At 35.6% G+C, this 19,707-nt stretch overlaps 1 protein-coding gene across 10 annotated transcripts in view; it reads left to right on the plus strand.

The window, feature by feature from the left end:
* Positions 1-18,786, plus strand: part of LOC135166894 (uncharacterized abhydrolase domain-containing protein DDB_G0269086-like) — a 45,547-nt gene extending 26,761 nt beyond the window's left edge. For 2 of the 10 annotated variants that reach the window (XM_064129605.1, XM_064129609.1), the window contains 10 exons: positions 3,429-3,662; positions 3,828-3,916; positions 5,138-5,433; positions 12,492-12,530; positions 13,675-13,722; positions 13,843-14,811; positions 16,012-16,111; positions 16,187-16,366; positions 16,435-16,681; positions 17,820-18,786. In XM_064129605.1, the coding sequence (XP_063985675.1) occupies positions 3,429-3,662; positions 3,828-3,916; positions 5,138-5,433; positions 12,492-12,530; positions 13,675-13,722; positions 13,843-14,811; positions 16,012-16,111; positions 16,187-16,366; positions 16,435-16,681; positions 17,820-17,981 (2,364 nt within the window). In that variant the 3' untranslated portion in view covers positions 17,982-18,786. The remainder of the gene's footprint in view (positions 1-3,428; positions 3,663-3,827; positions 3,917-5,137; positions 5,434-12,491; positions 12,531-13,674; positions 13,723-13,842; positions 14,812-16,011; positions 16,112-16,186; positions 16,367-16,434; positions 16,682-17,819) is intronic. The other 8 variants (XM_064129615.1, XM_064129616.1, XM_064129606.1 and 5 more) reach the window with 7 other exon arrangements.
* Positions 18,787-19,707: the final 921 nt, after the last annotated feature.

The raw sequence follows: 19,707 nt of genomic DNA on the forward strand, positions 1-19,707 counted from the left end.
AAATTCCAAATTAGCAGTTTTTCATTTTTTCAGATCTTTACATATTTCTCCAGTATATTTAAAGCCTTTTGGATCGGTGAACTTTTCGAAGTAAAGAGCGGAGACCACTCCGACTCTTTAAGATTTTAAAATTTCATATTTTCATTTTTTCCAGTACTGAACATTAATATTTAGTATTTTCATCTGTTATACATACTAAATACTGCAATATTCACTCTTTAAACTAATATTTACATAAAATTATAGACGAGTATGAGTATAATTCTAAATTATAAATTGTATTCATAAATAATAACATAATAATACTTATAAATGATAATGCTTATAAATTATACTTATGCCCAACACTGCATTATCATCATCAAGCCCAGGCAATCCAACTAGCCAGAAATCTAAAGTAACCTTCAACTATTTTATGGAATGCCTCACTCACCATCTCCAAAGTCTGTCTCAAATGAAGAAATGTCTCACATTCCAACGTACATCCAAGAGTGTCCTAACAAATTCTCAATTCATCGGCAAAGGGAATGGTCCATCCTCTTTACATGACACACTTCGAAGGCGACTCAGCTTCCTTCGCTTTTGGGTGACTCCCGCATCTATAGCAAGATTATTCAAATCAATTGAAATGGAACCTACGCTTGGAGGACTAACAATACCTAATTATCAGCATTGAGAGAATCAATCGAGCGTTCACAATCTGTCATTAATTACAAGTTGATCAAATGAGTTGATAAAAATTACGAGATGGACTGCAGTCAATATTTGATGCCAAACCTCAAGTAATTTATTCAAATTTTGTGGAATTCTGTATTTTTCTTTGAGATTTTAATATTCATATTGGAATAATAATTTTATGGATCAATTGAAATTATTTTATGAGTAATTTTGGGGTACATTTCCCTTTAGTTTGAGGATTTTATTTCTAATTAAGCCTTTCATTTTTTTATTTCTCACCAAAATGTAAATTTTGGTGAAAAATAAACAAATGTAAATGGAAAGCTGAAGTTTTTGCAAATTAGTGAAACCCAATTAGCCAATTAGTCCATTCCCAATTAGCGAATCAATAACTAGATGGGTAAGTGCGGTCTTCAAAGACGTAAATGACGCAGCTAAAGTAATTGATGCAGTTTCTGATCAGTTAAGCCCAGTGGTGATCCTGAAGGACGAATAAAAAAAAATGTCAATCAAATTCGATTGACACTTCCTTCAACTTGAAATGTCGATATTTATTAATGATTATCAATATATTGGGTTAAGTTGAACATTAAATAATTAACTAAAATCACAGTTTTAAAGAATCAATTTTGAGGGAATTTCGGATCAACGTTTTACAAGTGGAGGAGTTTCTGATTACAAAGTGAGCCAGTTTCCATCCAATTATGGACATGGATTTACTAAATAATATCAGACGATTTAGCAATAAACTTTAATTATTTATTATCGCACGCAGAAGGTATATCTTTTTCCTATGATGTCTCCAGAGGAACAAACCCTTAGTGACCAAAGTCTTCACACTCTGGACCCATTCAACAAAAGGCCCTTGTTCTATTTCTTTTTTTTTTCTTTTCTGTTTCTGTTCATTAAAATTATTCTAAAAATTCTGACACCGAGAAAAACTATAAAATACTGACAAGAACTAAACAGAGCTATAGACAGACCCTTAATTTTTGTCTACACATACCATGCACTCTCAATAGTTTCTAATCACGAACACAAGGCGGTCTAACATTTACGTAGAAACTTTTGTCTGATCTTGGCGGATAATAAATTATTAATAGGTAAAATACTGTGAATTTTAAGAAATTCAGGAACTCAGTCATCACTGCTGTGTTGATTTATAATTTATATTAACTATTATTGTCACTGTGGATCTATATAATCATCAAGACAAGAGAAAACTATATGAATATCCAAGTTAAATAATACTGATTAACAACTGAAGCAAGTTAGAATGTTCTATTAGTTTCTGAGTACCTCGTTTTATGTAATGAAATACTAATGTTTAAGGCATTTATTGTTAATTGAAGATGTGATACCGACCATTATTACACTAATTTATCACTTATATGATGAAATACTACTAATATAAATTTATCTGCGCTGCTAGATACTTCACTCCACAACAAAGCACTGAAAATGGTAGCTTGTCAGGTCCAGGGCATTTTACGATTTATTTTAGAGCTCTTTCGAGCTCATTAGTCACATGATTCCGACTGAGAATTCAAGTAAAAATACTATTCTCTTCGCACGGTCTGTAACAAAACTCAATAATTTTGTCAAAAAAAAAAACAAAATGAATAAAACTGCAACTCAGTGATCAGAAACTGCTCATGATCAATCATAGCCGCAGTTACCCTCAGAAAAATTCGTTAATGAATATGTACATCTGTAAATAGGCTTCAAAAATTATATGGGGCTGTACTCCCATAGTATTGTTTACCCTGATTTTATCAAATTTTCGAATAACTTCTTAAAAATCTATCTTTTTTGGAATCAACTTTTTTGCATTCACTTTGAACGTAATTAAATAGCTTTCAATATTTATTATTTTCGGTAATCATTGTGCAAAACTACATACCAAATATTTTATTGGTTAGTATAATTACATACTACACGAAATAATAAATTTTCAAATCGTTAATATTTAAAGACATTTCAACAAAATGTATCAATTTACAGAATTAAAATCGTAGACTGGGAATTTACAATTGGGATTTCATTTTATTCATTTCATGAACCGTCTTGATACGATCATCAATTCCAAATTGATGATTAAACCTTGAATGTTAAATACTCATTACTCTAGTGAGAAAAGTCCATTAGTGGCTTCTTAATTCATTTTTAACTAGACATTATGAAATTCTCAAGTCCTTAATTTAATACTTAATTTCGGTTTAAATTCAATTTTTTCCTTGTACAAAATATTAAATACCAGGTATTTCGATACAAAGTTCATTATTAATGAGAACTAATTGAAGTTACAAAATTAACGATACTCACTATTTAGGAAGCGTTCAATTATTCAAAATACGAACATTCAATATTTCGCGGTAATTCCTCAAGTAAATAAATATTCTACTTTTAATATTTGAATTTTTCTATTCGAAATCTTTGAACATTTAATACTTTCCTCGCTTGTAAATACTAAATACTTCAATATTCATCACTTGAACTAGTATTTAAATAAAATTCTATCCAACTATCCGCAACACTATCCACAAAAGTGCAAATATTATCCAAAATTTAGTGAGAAAACATGATCGGTCCAATAGATTTATAAAAAAATTTAATGAAGTTCACTTCACCAAATGATAAATCATAAAAAAATGATAATTTTGCAAGAAATAATTTATTATCGCCTGCTGTGATCTCTCAGTGCTGTTGATTTTCGATGAACAATTGTTATTAAAAATGTGATAAATTAGGCACTCAACCATCTGCCCCACACAATCCCCTACATTGGTCACAAGAGGCTGGTCCATGTGATCCATACACCTTATCCAGTTATTCACTACACTCGTCAAGTGCCAGTGCCGATTAGAATTTACTCACGAGTCAGACCCAGTGTCATTGCTGCTGAACTACAGAGGATACGGGATTTGCCGAGACCCTCCAGTGTTTCTTACGTGTCGAGGTACCTCAACTCCAGGGACAACATCGTAAGTTATAATTAGGAATACGAAAGTGATGAACTATATTTTTTAGGAAGTGTTTATGGTTGAAAGACTTTCTCGCGAGCGGAAACTGCGTCATTTTATCGATCATTAGATGAATTTTTTATTAGATGAAACGTCCTGGAATATAATTCTTTAATATTTTCACAGCTGTTCGACGACGAAGCGAGAGAAATTCGTGCCAGAGCGGATTCCCTTCTCCGGAAAATCCATGTTTTTGTACCGAGACCATTATCTAGGTAATTTATGGCATCATTAATAATTTTGTTTATTCTGTCTGACTGATGAACAAGAGGACATTCCCTTTAGTAGACGAAAAAATTTGTAAAAATTCTGTAGATTATTTTTTCGATTGAAATATCGGTCGATGGAATAGCACCCTGGCCCAGGTAGGAATTACCCGAGTGGAAACTTAGCTCAGGTCTGCTTCAAGTTCGGATTAAGTCCGCCCTCAGATATAATCAGGTACTAATCCGAGGACTAGATCAAAACTTGATCAGGTATGTAACGCCTTCACTCGTGCCGGACTTGATCAATCGGATCTAATCCGAACTTGATCAATATGACCAAATGTGAATTTAATTAGACACAACTGATCAGAATTTGATGAGGCTAGATAACCGGAACTTGATCAGAAGTTAATCCCGTCAGACAGATCCGGATTTGATCAAATGAACGCTCGGACTATGCTGCACGGTGGGTGTTGCGTCGTAACATGTTCATAGTAATGTTCATGCCATCTTTTAACCATTTTTTCATTATTGACACCTTTAGCGAGGCACAGATGAGATGGACACGTTCGGGGGAATTTCGATAAAGAGCCTTTCGTCTGAAACGGAATTTATTGAGTAGAGAAATTCCCCATTTTTTTTCTCTTTTCCCCGGGTAAGTCGTTGTAGCCCGAGCAAGCGGTCAACACGCGTGCAGCACTCGCCGTTCACGTGCACCTAGGCGTTTTCTCCCTTTTTTTATACATAGACATTTATTCTCAATACTCTGCCTAGCAGATGACAATTGTAAACACAATGCTCGATTTCCGCTCAAGTTGAACTGATCAGAATTTGATCTGAATAATCGCAAGCAGACGGACTTGAGTATAAGATCAGGCCCATCTCATCCGAACTTGATCAAGGTGATTACAGCTGAACGGACCTGCGGTTCAGATCAAGCTCACCATATCAGAACCTGATCAGAGTAATTCCGATCAGATGGAGTAAATCAAAAACTGATCAGTTCTTCATCAAGTCTCGCTTGATCAGTTGAACCTGGTCGCCACCAGATCAAGTTCTGATCAAACCTCACGCTCGCTTTACATAATTACCACTCGGGTAACTATTGGACCAAGCCTGGGCCAGGCAAAATACTCTCGTTCAATCCGGCCCCTTTTTCAGCGCATTAACTTTTCACACAGACTGTCGCGCCACAACAACCTTAATACAATATTTTTGTGATGACGATAGTGATTTTGCCGAAGTCATCGTCCCAGAGCGTATGCGCAGCGACGACTACATAAGACGTCTCCTCCAAGGACGCAACAGTGCCAAAAAAGAAGATGAATCACCGAATTGGTATGACTCATCAGCTCATCGGGAATTCGGTGCCGGTCATCTTGCCGGTGTCAGTTATACTGGAGGAAAACCACACTCGAGAAGAAGACCCTACTATAAAGTAGCAGATTTGCGCGCAGCGGATGTGCAGAGTGACGTTAATCTGCTGAGTTATTACGCTAAGAATCGACAGGCGGCTGCCAGTGCCTGTGAGTAATTCTACATCAGAACTGACGACGTGACGATACATTCTGACGATTTGACGAAACCAATTTATTTATTTTTGCTTCCGGATGGAAGTCTTGTAGTTCGTACACGGAGAGAAAAGTTGCCGAAAAATTACTGAGTTGGGCATTAGAAGTGAACTGCAAAATCGTAGAATATTGCAATGTCTTTTATTCATATATCAACATTACTATCAATACCATAAATTTTATCATTAATGGTATGTGGCTGCGTGAAATTTACAAAACAGCACTACAAAATTTGAAGGTTTAGCATCTTTCATTTAAGTTTAATTGAAAAATTTATGTGTAGATCAGTTTATTTTATCGTGCCTTCGTTCATTTTTTACTGTACCGCACAGCAATTTTTTTGCTAACTCATTGTGATTGGTTAATGATGAACGCCGAATATACCCGATCATTGCCGACATTGGACTCCGTCACGGGATTTGTTGCGTCAACCATTTGACGTCTATCGTCTCGTCGAGTGGCGGAAAAAATATCCCCGAGACAAATATCCCTTCGGTCACGGATATCATCCCCCTAATCCTTCTCTCTTCGGGCTCGTCAAACCCTCCCTTCCTTTTTTTGTACTAACGCAGAGGGGTTCTGTGACAGACCAATACTGGGGGTCCAGGGGGCGCAGCGCCTCTGGCGGAGTCTAGGGTGAAGCCTCAGGTGGCGATGAGAGGGGGCCAAAGCCCCCTTCCAAAGAAAACAAAAATTATTAATTTATATAAAAAAACGGTGAATGTGGTGAATAATTTAATAAACATAAATCCTCTTTTTTTGAAAATGTCCATTTGAAATCAAAATATGTCTCAAATAAATTAAAAAATGAAAAATTAAGATTTATCTTGGGGATATTTTTTTCGGATTTTTTCGGGATTCTTCTCGTCATTCATTAGACTTTGAATTTTTACGAGGCTGATATACAAGTTCACCGGAGTTGAAGTAGTATATTTCAATACAAGTGCGACCAGGTGGTAACGAGTGTAAAGTTAAAGTACCAATCAGACGAGTTAAAATACCCCGTCGCTCGTGGATCCGAACTAGACTTTTTGTTAGTGATGTTACGTTCAGAGAGTGACGAACTGTGTCATTTTTCGTTTACTAGTGAACGAAAAGTCTTTTCGTTTACAAGTTTTGATTTTTCGTTTAGAAGTAAACGAAAAGGCACTTCTCAACACGGGCTCAATGCAATTTTCCTCAGGCCTGTCGTTTGCGCTGAGATTGTAAAGCAGCACAGTAATTTTTATGGGAATCAGACGTTGATTAGAGTATTTAGAAGAATTATTTAGTATCGCATAGTCATTTACATTGTCATTTCAGTTAATTGCCATTGGAATTTAGTAGTGGAGTTGGAATCTAATTTTTCCGTACTGACCTTCCCTTTTTCTCATGCGGGGATTGGTATTGGCCTTCCTCGAGCTCGAAGAAGTGAAAATCATTCCGCGGAAAGAACTTTTGGATAAAAATTACACCTCCAGAAGGTCAAACGTGGGATGAAAATGAGTTTTATCGCAAATTAGATTTCCAAATCTGATTTTTCCAATAAAACTTAATCCAACAAGTGGTTTAATGTTATTTCCTCCCACGTTTTGCTTCTAAAATAATTTTTAAAAAATTAAAAATCCCAGTTAATGTAAATTTCAATACCACTACTGAATCATCATTATTATTTTGATAAAAGCACTGAAAAAATGAATCATAAATTGTATAAACCACGGCTTCACGACGCCGACGTGTGTGATGCATTGTCTCGATTTATTTTGAATTTTTTTGTCCGTTCCTTGACATAGTGTTTTTTTTATCTTATTGTCTCTCCGTTTCTGTCTGAGAATTTTGTTTTTATTTATGTTGTGTTATGATGTATGCAACCCGTGTGTTCTACTTTTTTTTCTTTTTTTTTTGTCCTGATGTGATAAGTGAATTTTAGACGGCTCCCTTTAACGAACTCCGGAAATTTTATCCTGCAATACGGTTTTTGCAGAAGTTTTCCAAATCTAGTGGAAAACGGTGCGGTTTTTACTGAAGTTTTCCAAGTCTAGTGGAAAACTTCAGTAAAAACCGCACTCCTTCACCCAAAACTTCAGCACTCGTATTGCTAGCCAGCTCTCACACGAGTGATAAAACCCCATCGCAAAAATCTACTGTTAATGTTATCTCGTTTCGTTATAATTTTTGGGAGTTTGGGAAATATGCAACGAAAATTCTCAAAAGAGAATTCCTAAAAAGCAGTATGGACGCAAATGATTTTTGAGAAGTACATTAAATTTTAAATATAAAAAAAACCTCATAGAAAATTGAAAATTCTCAGCGACAGATTAACGAATACTAAAGAATAACAAATTGTTCAGAAATTTGGAATAGTACTGAACATGAGGCCAATTTGGTGATTATAGCAAAGCATTTTCTTAAACCAATCGAAATAAAGTTATTTAATTTAAGAGTTTTATAGTCTTAATTTTATTAATTGGTTGATTTCATGGAAAATCGTAGCAAATTCGTTAGAACAATTTGTTCCATTTCTATTCAAGTTTTTATTAATGTTCAGCGGATTCTAGTGGAATATTTGACCTAGAAAATCACTAGCATTTGATGTTTTCTATATTTGTAAAATTTCTACCAAATTGAAGGGATAACCCTCCAAGTAAGTGCGAAACTTCATAATCGATTATATCAGGGTACGACACATGATATACAATATATCATATATAATATATTATATATTATATATTAAATTATGATGTGAATTTTTAATTTAAAAAATTCAGCTTCCAGTCTCTTTTTTCTTGGATTTTTTATATATATTCCTGATAATCTAAGGAGCGTCTAAGACTGGTCTTTTGAAAAACAATAGAATGAGTCAAAAATCACCAAAAAGTACCATAGAAATAAAGTAGAATTTTCATGAAAATGCACTACGGTATTCCGCACAATTTTTTAATCTCCTGAATTTTTTGATAGAAGCAAAACTCGATGAATATTGGATTATGGATAGGGATTATCTCAATAATATAAAAACGATTTAACTATTACCTTAATTATTTATTTAAAGATTTGACACTCTAGAGCCATTTGACAAAAGGCCCTTGTTCATTCATTCCTTTCTGTTTCTTCTCTGGTTCTATTTATTAAAACCATTATGACCATATCGGTGCTGTTCGGAGAAAAACTATAAAAACTATAACATACTGAGATGGACTAAAAACAGCTATAGACAGATGATTCATTTTTGTCCATACATATCAAGCATTCTCACTAACGTACTTCTCAAAAAGCTCTTGTCTTTCCAATCCATCAAACATAGAGAGCTCAAATTGAATTAAAATCAGTACAAAAGTATGTCCTACAGTTTTACCAATGATTAATGGTAGTCCCTAAAATTCACTTACCTTCATTGTCATTGTTTTTTTTTTTCAATTATTTTACATGTGTCTAATGATGTCTAAAGCCAACACAAAAAGTGGGAATATTCAAGAGGCAGTAATAGTGCAATGAAGAGAACGTAAGACGGTATAAAAATTCAAGTTAAAAGCAGCCGAGTTTTTTTCATAATTATGTCTACCTCGGAAGCGCTAAAGATCCGATAAAAAAATTAATGAGGAAAAATATAGATAACACTAAGTCATGGTCAGTATATCGAAGGCGCCGAATGACGCGCCCACAAAAACTGGGAATTGATGAAAATACGCAGAAGGAACAGCAGCCGATATGTTAAACATTTCAGGCCCTGGATGGAGGGACCGCGTACCTGAGCTTAATGAGGACCCGACTAAAATGAAAAAACAGCCAACGCAGGACGACGAGGATGGCCTGCCAGAGCTGGAGGAGGAATAAAATCACTCGTTTTATACCTTATTCATATCCTCGAAAAATAACGAAAAAAAAAAAAAAATCGGTATCACCCTCATGTAACGTCTCGTGTAAAGAATTCTCCGCAGGTTATAAAAACCCTCGTAACCCCCCGGATTATCCCCGACATATCATCCCGCCCCTCAACACCAGAAGAACGTTATCTGAACTCGGAATCCTATTCAGTTTCTGGGGGAAATATATTAACACACCGTCGCTCGCATTATGAGTTTCACAGTATAATATTCATGACTCGTTCAATAAAATTGTTTTAAAGTGTTGAAAAAATGGGGAGAAAATTGACACCTCATTTTAAGATGGGTATAAACCTCGTTAAGGATATTTTAATAAAAGTTAGTATTAACAATTGAAAACTCTACGTTTTCAACTGGAATAACGATTTAACGATAATATTTGCAATCGTGGCTGCGGAACTTTCTTGATAATTTTGAAAACTTGCTCATTCACTCTTTAAACATTTGTTTGTTTGTCATTTTTTGGAGAATTCTAGAACTTTCGGTTATGAAAACGTATTACACGTTTAAATAACACAAGTAAGTGTTGACATATACAAATTCAACACTGAAACTCAACACAAGCAAATTTAACACAAAAAATTTTCAACATTTAAATTTGAATTGAATATTTCAACATAATAAATTTTGAAATCAGTTTATTTCTGCACGAATTAATTTATAAATTGGTTTTATAATCTTATTTGAAAATAAGCAGGTCATTAAACATTTTACAGGATCTAAGACAGATATTGTGAGAAGAAAAATAACCAATTTTCTCATATCAGATTTTTTTTGAAACGTCGTTTCAATGAGTGCCCAACACTTTGGAGAACTGTGATACTTCACACACCTTCATGAAACGTGGACTTTTTCCCTCAAATACAAATACAAATAATCACCTTCGCTTAATTACATATTATTTCTTGAACTTAATATAAAATGGAGAAGCATCGTGACGGTAATCCATGAATCATTCCAGGCCACACTGACCCCAACGCCAAAATTCCGCTAAATGGGGAGTGATACCAAAACAAATAGAACTGGAAGGGGATAAGGAATCGTATTCAAGAAAAACTGGCGCCACCGCGGCGTTCACGCCGGATTTGCCTTTGCTTCTTCACTAATTGATTATCGATTGTCAAATGATCGATCATGAGTGTTACACCCTCGAGTGTTCCTATGAAATCCGCCATTTTCGATTAGTGACGCGTGTCGCGGTTTATATACAAACGCATCGACTATCGATTATCAAATGATCGACCATAACTATTACATAATCGATTAGTTTCGTAATTTTCTTTCGTAATTGACGCTTCTCCTCATTCGACTTTCGAGTTCGATATATCGACAATCGAGAATATTCGAGTTGACATTCAAGTTCTAATTCGATTTCTTCTTCGAGATTCTTGACAGTTCTTCGTCGTATATAACGAGGACGACTTTCGACTTCAACATTTGGATAATCGATTCTTATTCGAGTTGTTATTCGACTTGTTATTCGGGATTTTCGCTGGTTCTTCTTTCCTATTTATGAAAGCAGAAGCACATAAATGAAGTTCGTCCGAGTCGAAATCGCGTAAGGTCTTTCCCATTGGCCGATTAAATGAATGAAGTTTCGCGTTAGTCGAAAAGGCGAAAACGTTCGTGTTCCTAAAAGCATCCATTGTGAATCAAGTTACCTCTCTCATCATATTTATACCAACGACTTTCACATTCGTTCTTTTACGGTGTGATCGCCCTTCATCAGTCTATGAAAGCACAAGCACATAAATTAAATTAAATTAACCACAGAAGTCATCGACTAACTTCATGTCTAAGACTTTCTCCTAATTGGTCAATGTGTTTGAGGCGGGAAATCAAAATAGAGCGCGCGAAGCGCGCATTCGGTCTCGTTTCATATAGGTAAGGGGAGCGATAGTTCGTGTATACCGATGAATAATCGGGAACAAATAATTTACACTGACACCACATTTGCAAAAAATCTGCATTGACTGTCCTTGTCATAAATACCTGTGGTAATTTTGCCTGTGCAGACAAGGAATGTGTTAAAGGGCTGAATAGAAACAAAACGCGTTTAAATACCGTGCGGGGAATTTGTGTGTTGATTTTTTTGTGTTATTTAGACATGTTACAATCACATCGCATAAGATAACAATTTTTTTTCGCGGAAAATTTTATAAATAGGTTTCTCGTTCTATATAAATGATTATAGACTATCGTTTTCTGCAGAAATTCTCATTATTTTTCTACGCTTTAGTAAATACTGTGAAGTTGGTCTATCTGTTGAAATTTCTAGAGATCTTCCTTTCTTGTAGAATGTTCCAAAGGAGACTGGGGTGAAAACAAAGGGAAAATCTGTGTAAAACGCCATTAGCGTTTGGCACATTCCCTCAAATCGTCTTTTTTCTGTAGCAACTGCCATGAAATTTCCGAAGTTCTACAGATTTTCGTATCATATCTAACGTTCTGTGACGTTTCACTTGATAGAAACAATTCGATCAACTGTTCAATATTTACAGTTACCGAAAATTTCAAACATTTTAGTTTTTACTGACAAGTTTACAATTTTTTTTCACTGGACTTTCATCGAAATCCTGGCGCCCATACAACCAACGAAGTGTTAAAAATGACCTTAAAAAATAAAAAATGAAAGCGTCACATTTTTAGCAATTTTTTAATCGTCAATGGCCTAAATACACTAGTGAAAAAGTACTAATTGGACAACAATCGAAGCGACTCCATAACACTTGATGGAAAAGAAATTGAATAAAAAAATGTAGAAGCAGAAACGACTTGACTGCACCAATAAAAACAATTTATGGAACTGTAATCACTTATTTTCACTTATTAATAATAATACGAATTTATTGACAAATTATTCTGAGCGAATTTCATACTTCGAGGTAAGCTTCTAGTTCACTGAAACTAAAATAGCTTCAGCGACAAAAATGAAGCGGCGTGTGATTAAGGCTACATTAAACGACATTAATATTAACTCACTGTCCTGGTACTTGATTTTCATTGCACTTTGCATTTGCCCTGTAACACTAGCAACTGATTTGTTAATACTAATTCAACACTTAGTGCATCTGTGCTTAATTGTCATTGTGCTGTCCTGGTGATATTCTAGTAATACTCGGGAATGTTTGTGTTACATGTGTCACCTAGATCCCGACCCTCCGCTCACCGAAAGGGAGCTCAGAAAGGGTTAGTACATCATGATTTTCTTTCCTTATCTCCATTTATTGAGAGGAATGAAGGGATAAATTACTTCTCTCCAGCAGTATCGCTGATAATCATGCATTTTCACTTGTTAATACCACAAGAGCTTCAAAATTACCGCGCATTTCCTAATGGTTCGGTGAAAGCAAATGGAGGAATCAAGGTTTTCAAGTTAAAAATCACAGGCCATTCCCCTGATATTGCCCAAACCAAGTTTTTCATGAATACATTTTTTCTTAATGAATCCGCAATACACTTCCACGTGATTATTGTATCCATTATGCATCTCAATTCATTACCGTCAGACTCGATTGCCGAGGGTCACGTGATCATAAACCGTGAATATAAATAGACTACTGAAAAAATAGTTTTATTGGAATCAATCATAATTACAAATATACGGTAACAATAAATGAAAAGGGGTAATTGGATTTGGTAATTATCAAATAATTATTTTGGTCGCAATCTGTAATACTAGTTTGAGGTTATGTTTCGATTCTCAATTAATCTTAATCGGGCCTTCAAAACATGTTTTTTTGACGTGAACGGATTTAAACGAACTTGAAAAAAAAAATCGTCAATTGGTCGAGCACTTTCAGCTATTGTTTTTTTTTCTCAAGTTTAAAGTGACGTAGCACGCATAATGAGTTATTTATACAATCATTAATGTTACACTAGGTATTTCATATTTTTCCCTTATGGCCTAGACCAATTTAGATTCGTAAATTACGATCGTTCGAATATTTACAAAAAAAAATTAGTATATTTTTTATCAGTTGAAGTTATCTCCAAATTTCGCACTATCGTTGGTACTTGCTAAACTGATTGCAAAAAAAAAACTTCCAGCTTTGGTTTAGACGTTGTATGTTAGGATACTATGTATACTGAACTGCAAAAGATACTCTGATACCCTTAAATGACAAGACAACTGCTCTTCATTAGCTACAACCAAAAAATTATTGCTGTATCATCATGAATGTTTCGATTATCACCAAGGCCGTCTATGATTAATTACCTTGTGGAGACCACGCTTCTAGAAATACTTATCCCTTCATTAGATTCGTTCTTCTACACGTAGAAAAGATAAAAAACCATGACGAATGAAAGAAATCATGAGTATGAATTTTAGCTCGAGCATTGGCAGAAGACTTCATTGCTTCAGCAGCACCAAGAAGAGGTGAGAGTTTGAATCCTCCGGAGTTTTACCACCAAACGCTTCAAACCTATTGCTATCTTCCTTGAGTGACGATCCCCATATAATTGTTATTCAGTAAAGTTAACAATCTGGTCTCTTCAGCATCACCAGATCCAGAGCCCGTGTACAAACCAGATTTGGCGACAGTGTACGAACCACAAGAAATCCAAGCTCCAGAACCAAAACCAGTTCTGGAGGAGCCATCTGAACCAGTCGTTGAGAAAGAACCTGAAGAAATCAAAGAAGATAAACCTGAAGTTCTGAAAGAGAAGAAAGTGCGGACTACTAGACGAAAGCCTGCTAAGACGGAAAAAAATATCGAGCCAGAGCCAAAGCCAGAGCCAGAACCAGAGCCACAGCCACAACCTGTGGAGGAAATACCAATAATTCCAGAACCAGCACCAATTCAAGAGGAGATTACTGTTGCAGAAGCAGAACCAGAATCAGTGCTAGAAGAGCCTGTAGTAATAGAATCAGAACCGGAACCAGTTCCAGAGGCATCACAACCAGAACCAGTTCCAGAAGCATCAGAACCAGAAGCAGAACCAGAGGCATCAGAACCAGAGCAACCAGTTGTAGCAGAGCCTGAACCAGAGCAACCAGTTGTCGCAGAGTCTGAACCAGAGCAACAATCTTTAGTGGAAACAGAACCCGAACCGCAAGTTCCACAAGAACCAGAACCAGAACCAGAACCAGAACCAGAACCCCAAGCAGAAGCAGAAGAGATCCTTTCAGAGCCCCAAGTCCAAACGCCAGAAGTATTTCCTGAAGAGCCAGTAGAACCAGAAGTTGTAGAGCAGCAACTAGAAGAACCTGTGATCATAGAATCTGAATCTCCTGACATCCAGGAAAAATTAGAAATCTCAGAATCACAGCCAGAAGTACCTGAATCCGCTCAAATGCCAGAGACACAAGAAGACGTTACTGTAGAATTAGAAGGGGAGACAGCAGTCGAAAGTGAACAGCTACCAGATTTGGAGGGTGAAGGAGCACCAACTGAAGATGTTGAAGCTGTTGAAGTTGATGACTTCTGGGGAAGTGGTGAAGATCAACAGGAGACTGACGATGAGGGTAAAAAGGGTGGAGTTCTTCGTCTTGAAACCGATATTGGACCCCAGTCTGAGTGAAATTTTGATGATAATAAAACATTTCAAACCACAAACTAAAGAACTATTGGAAACAGAATATATCAGTTGATCTATCTGTACTTCCTGTCTTTGTAAAACTCCAATACACATCTTAAGTGTTACTCGTTGCACGTTCTCTACGTTTCTGTCCTCTATTTTATCTGTCACCTCGACTTCAATTTGGTGTATCATCCTGACTGTCATAATGGACTTCTTCTTCACATTAATGCGTTTTCATGTCCATTTTTCTGAGATAGGTATGGCAAAGTTTTGGAGAGATGTTATAAGAAAAGTTCCTTTGTAGACAATAGTATATAATTATTGTAGCTCTTGAGAATTTTATGGTATATGATTTATGCACAATAAGCCAGCGAATGAGTCTAATTTTCTTGAAATTTGATGGTAGTCAAATTTCTCACATGAAGAAAAAAAAATTCGGGTGCGTGAAGTCCCTGAGTGCGAAAAAGGGAAACTTCTAGCGATATTCGAAGAAATGCGGATTATTATGTGCGAGAGGAAAACGATAATAATATGGCGACGTGACCAACATTTTTTTAAATTCACATTTTATGAATTTATCATTATGCAAAGACCAAATTAATTATCATCGGTGAGATATGGCGGATTAATATTTATCATATTTACAATTGGAATGCGATAATGAAAATATCGTACGTCTATTTTATCAATTTTTCATAAAAACGTTCGTGTTCCTAAAATCATCTATTGTGGATCAAGTCACCTCTCTCATCATATTTATACCAATGACTTTCACATTCGTTTTTTTACGGTGTGATCGCCCTTCATCAGTCTATGAAAGCACAAGCACATAAATTAAATTAAATTAACCACAGAAGTCATCGACTAACTTCATGTGTAAGACTTTCTCCTAATTGGTCAATGTGTTCGAGTCAGAAAATTGAAATAGTTCGCGTGGAACGCACCCTCAGCCTCGTATGGATTTAAAAAACAGCCAGAGTTAGCTATCTTATTGTGGATGAAATACTTTAAACATTTTCTACAGATAATTCCTGAGTTTTCTTATAGAAAATCCAACAAAATAAATTTCCCAATATTTTGCCATACCTTATGGGCCGTGATAATGGGTCGGAACATGGGCGATTATTTTTTAATATTTTTCTAGTGCTTCAACGCAAACTCGATGAAGAAGAATTGAGAAGGCAAGTGGAGGAGCTTAAAAGGCAAGCTGAGGAAGAAAAAAGGAGGCAAGCCGAACAGGCCAGGTAACAATTACCTGGTCTCTTCGATTGTCTCCCTTATTCCCGTCATATCTGTGTGCATCTTGTGTTATCATGTAGATTGGCTGAGGAAAGATGGAAAGCGGAAATTGAAGAGCGCGAGAGGTTGGAGCGAGAGGCGCGTGCCGCGCGTCTCCGGGAAATTGAGGAACAGGAAAAGGCAGAGGCGGAGAGAATAGCCAAAGAAGAGAGACTCGAGGCTGAGAGAACTCGTGACGCGAGGATTGCTGAAGAGCAGAGGTAGGATTTACTGTTGTGTCGTAAAAATTTATTGCTGATTTTAATCATGAAAATTATCAATCATCAAGACGTGCCGCTGAACTCGAAGCTATCATCGCGAAAGAAGAGGAGGAGCGGTATGCGATTGAAAGGGCATCTGAAGAGGCTCGTAAAAGACAAGATATCGAGGAGAAACTCGCAGAGATCGCACTCTCTGCACCTGATGATTCCGGCCTACCTCGTTCCATCTCCGAGGAATGCCGTTGCCATGACAATACCAAGTCACAGGATCATGAGGAGAGACCTGACAGCCCGGACGCTGATGATGACACGCATGTATGTCTGCTGATTTTAATCATCTAGCGTAATCATTTTAATCATGAAAATATGGGGTTAAACAAAAGGGGTAATCATTGGAGTGAGGGAGGTATGGAGGTAGCCGACGATCCGCCGATGTCCGGCCAATATCGGCGCCGATCATCGTCCAAATATTGCTCGATGAATCCGACCAATTTAAGAAAATCAATAAAATTAGTTGAATTACGGGTTAATTGAAGAATATTCAGCAATTTATTGACAACTCATTACAGATTATTACTTATGGCACTTATATAATAATATACTAATGAGGAAATATATGTGACAGATCATGGGCGGTCGTGTTTCTAAAATTAATGTTGAAATTAATGAAATACAAATTTTTTTGTGGCGATTTGGGTGCGGGTATTAAATTATTTCTCGATGTCGTATTATTGAAATGAAGATATGTGTACCGATCTTATTATTTTAATCGATACTTCCGAGTTAATAATTAAATTCACTACAATAATTGACGACTTTCATTATTTTTAACGTTTATTTATTTATATGTGATTATGTATTTTGTGGGGTTTGTTTACAATGGTGAAGTTGTTTTAATATAAAGATTAATTGAAGTATGAGAATCGAATGTCTCAGGGGTGAGGGGTGAGGGGTGGTTTGATAATATTTGTCTTGAATTCCGGAGTTTGGAAGGTTCAAGACGCTACGCAAATAATATGTAGAAATTAATCTATTGTAGCTCGTGCCACATTTTTTTATCATTTCACTATTTTAGGCGCCTCTATCGGTCTCAAACTCAATTTTGAAAACTTGATATTTCGACATACGACCTTACGATTGCGAGCCCTAATACGTTGACCACTAGATTACCCTGAAATTCTTGATGCCACATAGTAAAATTGCCCATATAAAATGAAATGCTTGAAACCGTTGAAAAAATCAAAAAGAAATTTTCATAAAAAATACGCCATGAAAAAGTTTTGTGTAAAGGGTTGCCTTCAAAATTGTGAAAAAATGAATAAAAGAAAAGAAGGAAAATTTTGTATGATGATAAAAATAGTTGTAGGAAAACCAAGGGTCTACCCACATTTTCTACAAAAATTAATTGTCATTTTGCTCAGCAGATTGAGGGTTTTTTAATTATTCGTTTCAGGTCGAAGAAGAAGCTAACTGTATATCAACAGATCACGATGACTTGAGCGATTGTCATCCGTATGATGGAGAACACGAGGGTTTCAATAGTGTTCCAGTGTTGGAGGTGCCCATTGATAACAGCCCCAAAATTGAAGAAGTCACTGATGATGAGGATGCGTAAAAACTCATAGCAAGAGTATTTTGTTAATTGTTAAATCTCTCTCTCTCTCTCGGCCTTTTATTCTCAATTTGATTTCGGTAGTTGAGGAGAAAATGAAGAAAGTTATGTATATACCGTATGAATAATAATAGTGCCCATGGTACACCCGGAGAAATTGTTTATTTAAATCGAATAAGAGCACATTGGTTGATAATCGAATAACACCTACTAAATGTTATAATCAAATTTGAACTTTATTTTTATTTATTGAATCAGGTCAAATTATGGTTTTTAAATTCTGGACATGATTTGCTGAATTCAAAAAAATATTGAATAAGTTAATAAAATGAAATGTCACACTTTGTGAGTCAATCGATCTGATGATTTCAACAGAGAATTTTTTTTTTAAATGATTCATTTAGTTCGTAAGGGTGTCCACAAACTAGTGAATATACTGCATGCAAATAATTTTTGGAGCAACGGATTTTCATTTTTTTAATCGCACAGTTGAATGACAGAATAATTATTCGATTGTGAGTGGATCAAGTGTTTTTCTAGTTTTTTTATTCCTTGAACAACGACAAAGTCGAGGCTATCGATTTTCGTCAGTTTGTCATCAAATTATGAATCATTTGTAGCACATTATATCTAATAATATGAGAGGGATATTATTATTTGGATGTTTAACTGGTTGATGACAACATTTATATTGTCTTGTTGCTTTGTATTGTATTATGTTCCAACATAATATTGCAATTTATTTATAAATAACTATTAATATAGAAATCTGTTTATTAATTGAAAGTTAATAAATGCATAAAGGTGACGTTCACGAGAGTTTTTATTATAAATTGTGATTATTCTTCAAATAAATTCTGATTTCAACATATCCCATAGATTTATAAATTTTTCACTAGGAAATATAAATTATGCCTATTATACAGTATTCTCGAAATTAATTCTATTCTGAAAGCCGAGGGCCATGACGCGAAAATACTCTAGAAAATCCGCAAACTTCAGCTGAATGACATAAAATAACTTCATAGCCACCATAAAAGAAGTGATTCTGACCCATGAGCTTTATGATCCTGGCCTTCCGCTCAGGCTGTAAAGTCGCACTCGCCAGCATCACTTTTTACGGCCTAGGCATGAAATGATAGATTATGTCATTAGGCAGTAAAAGAATGATTTGACGAATGTGGCTTTGTAATCCGAGTTGAAGGGGAACCGAAGGCTCTATATCATCAAATGAGTTAAATGATGCTTTTATCGCCGTATGACAGGGACTCCTTAATATTGTTGGGCCCGAAAATCACGATTTAGCTGAGCGACGCGAGGTTCGTCTGTCCTAATGACATGAACCACAATTTAGACGCTGATGCCCATTTTTCAGCTTTTTTCGTACGTTAAAATCACTTAAATCGTACTGGCGCTGATGCGCAGTGGCAGTGCGCACTCTGAATCAAACTCTTCTCTCAGACTGAATACGACGTGAAGTCTGTCGAGTTATACAAGTCTTGTTTCAAATATTTTATGTGATTTATCGTAAATTTAAATAAATTTAAAACGGAAAAGTTGAAAACTGTAAGTTCATGAAGATTTCGAGGGAATTAAACCAAAAAATAGAAATGTGAATAATTTAGTCTACTTTATGTTACCAATGAATAAAAAAAACTGTTAATTGCTATATAACTTTTTAGCTTCTTTTTAGCTTAAAACGTCTAAATTAATTTAAATTTAAAATGAA

The sequence above is a fragment of the Diachasmimorpha longicaudata genome, chromosome 10 (assembly GCF_034640455.1).
Source record: "Diachasmimorpha longicaudata isolate KC_UGA_2023 chromosome 10, iyDiaLong2, whole genome shotgun sequence".
Lineage (NCBI taxonomy): Eukaryota > Metazoa > Arthropoda > Insecta > Hymenoptera > Braconidae > Diachasmimorpha > Diachasmimorpha longicaudata.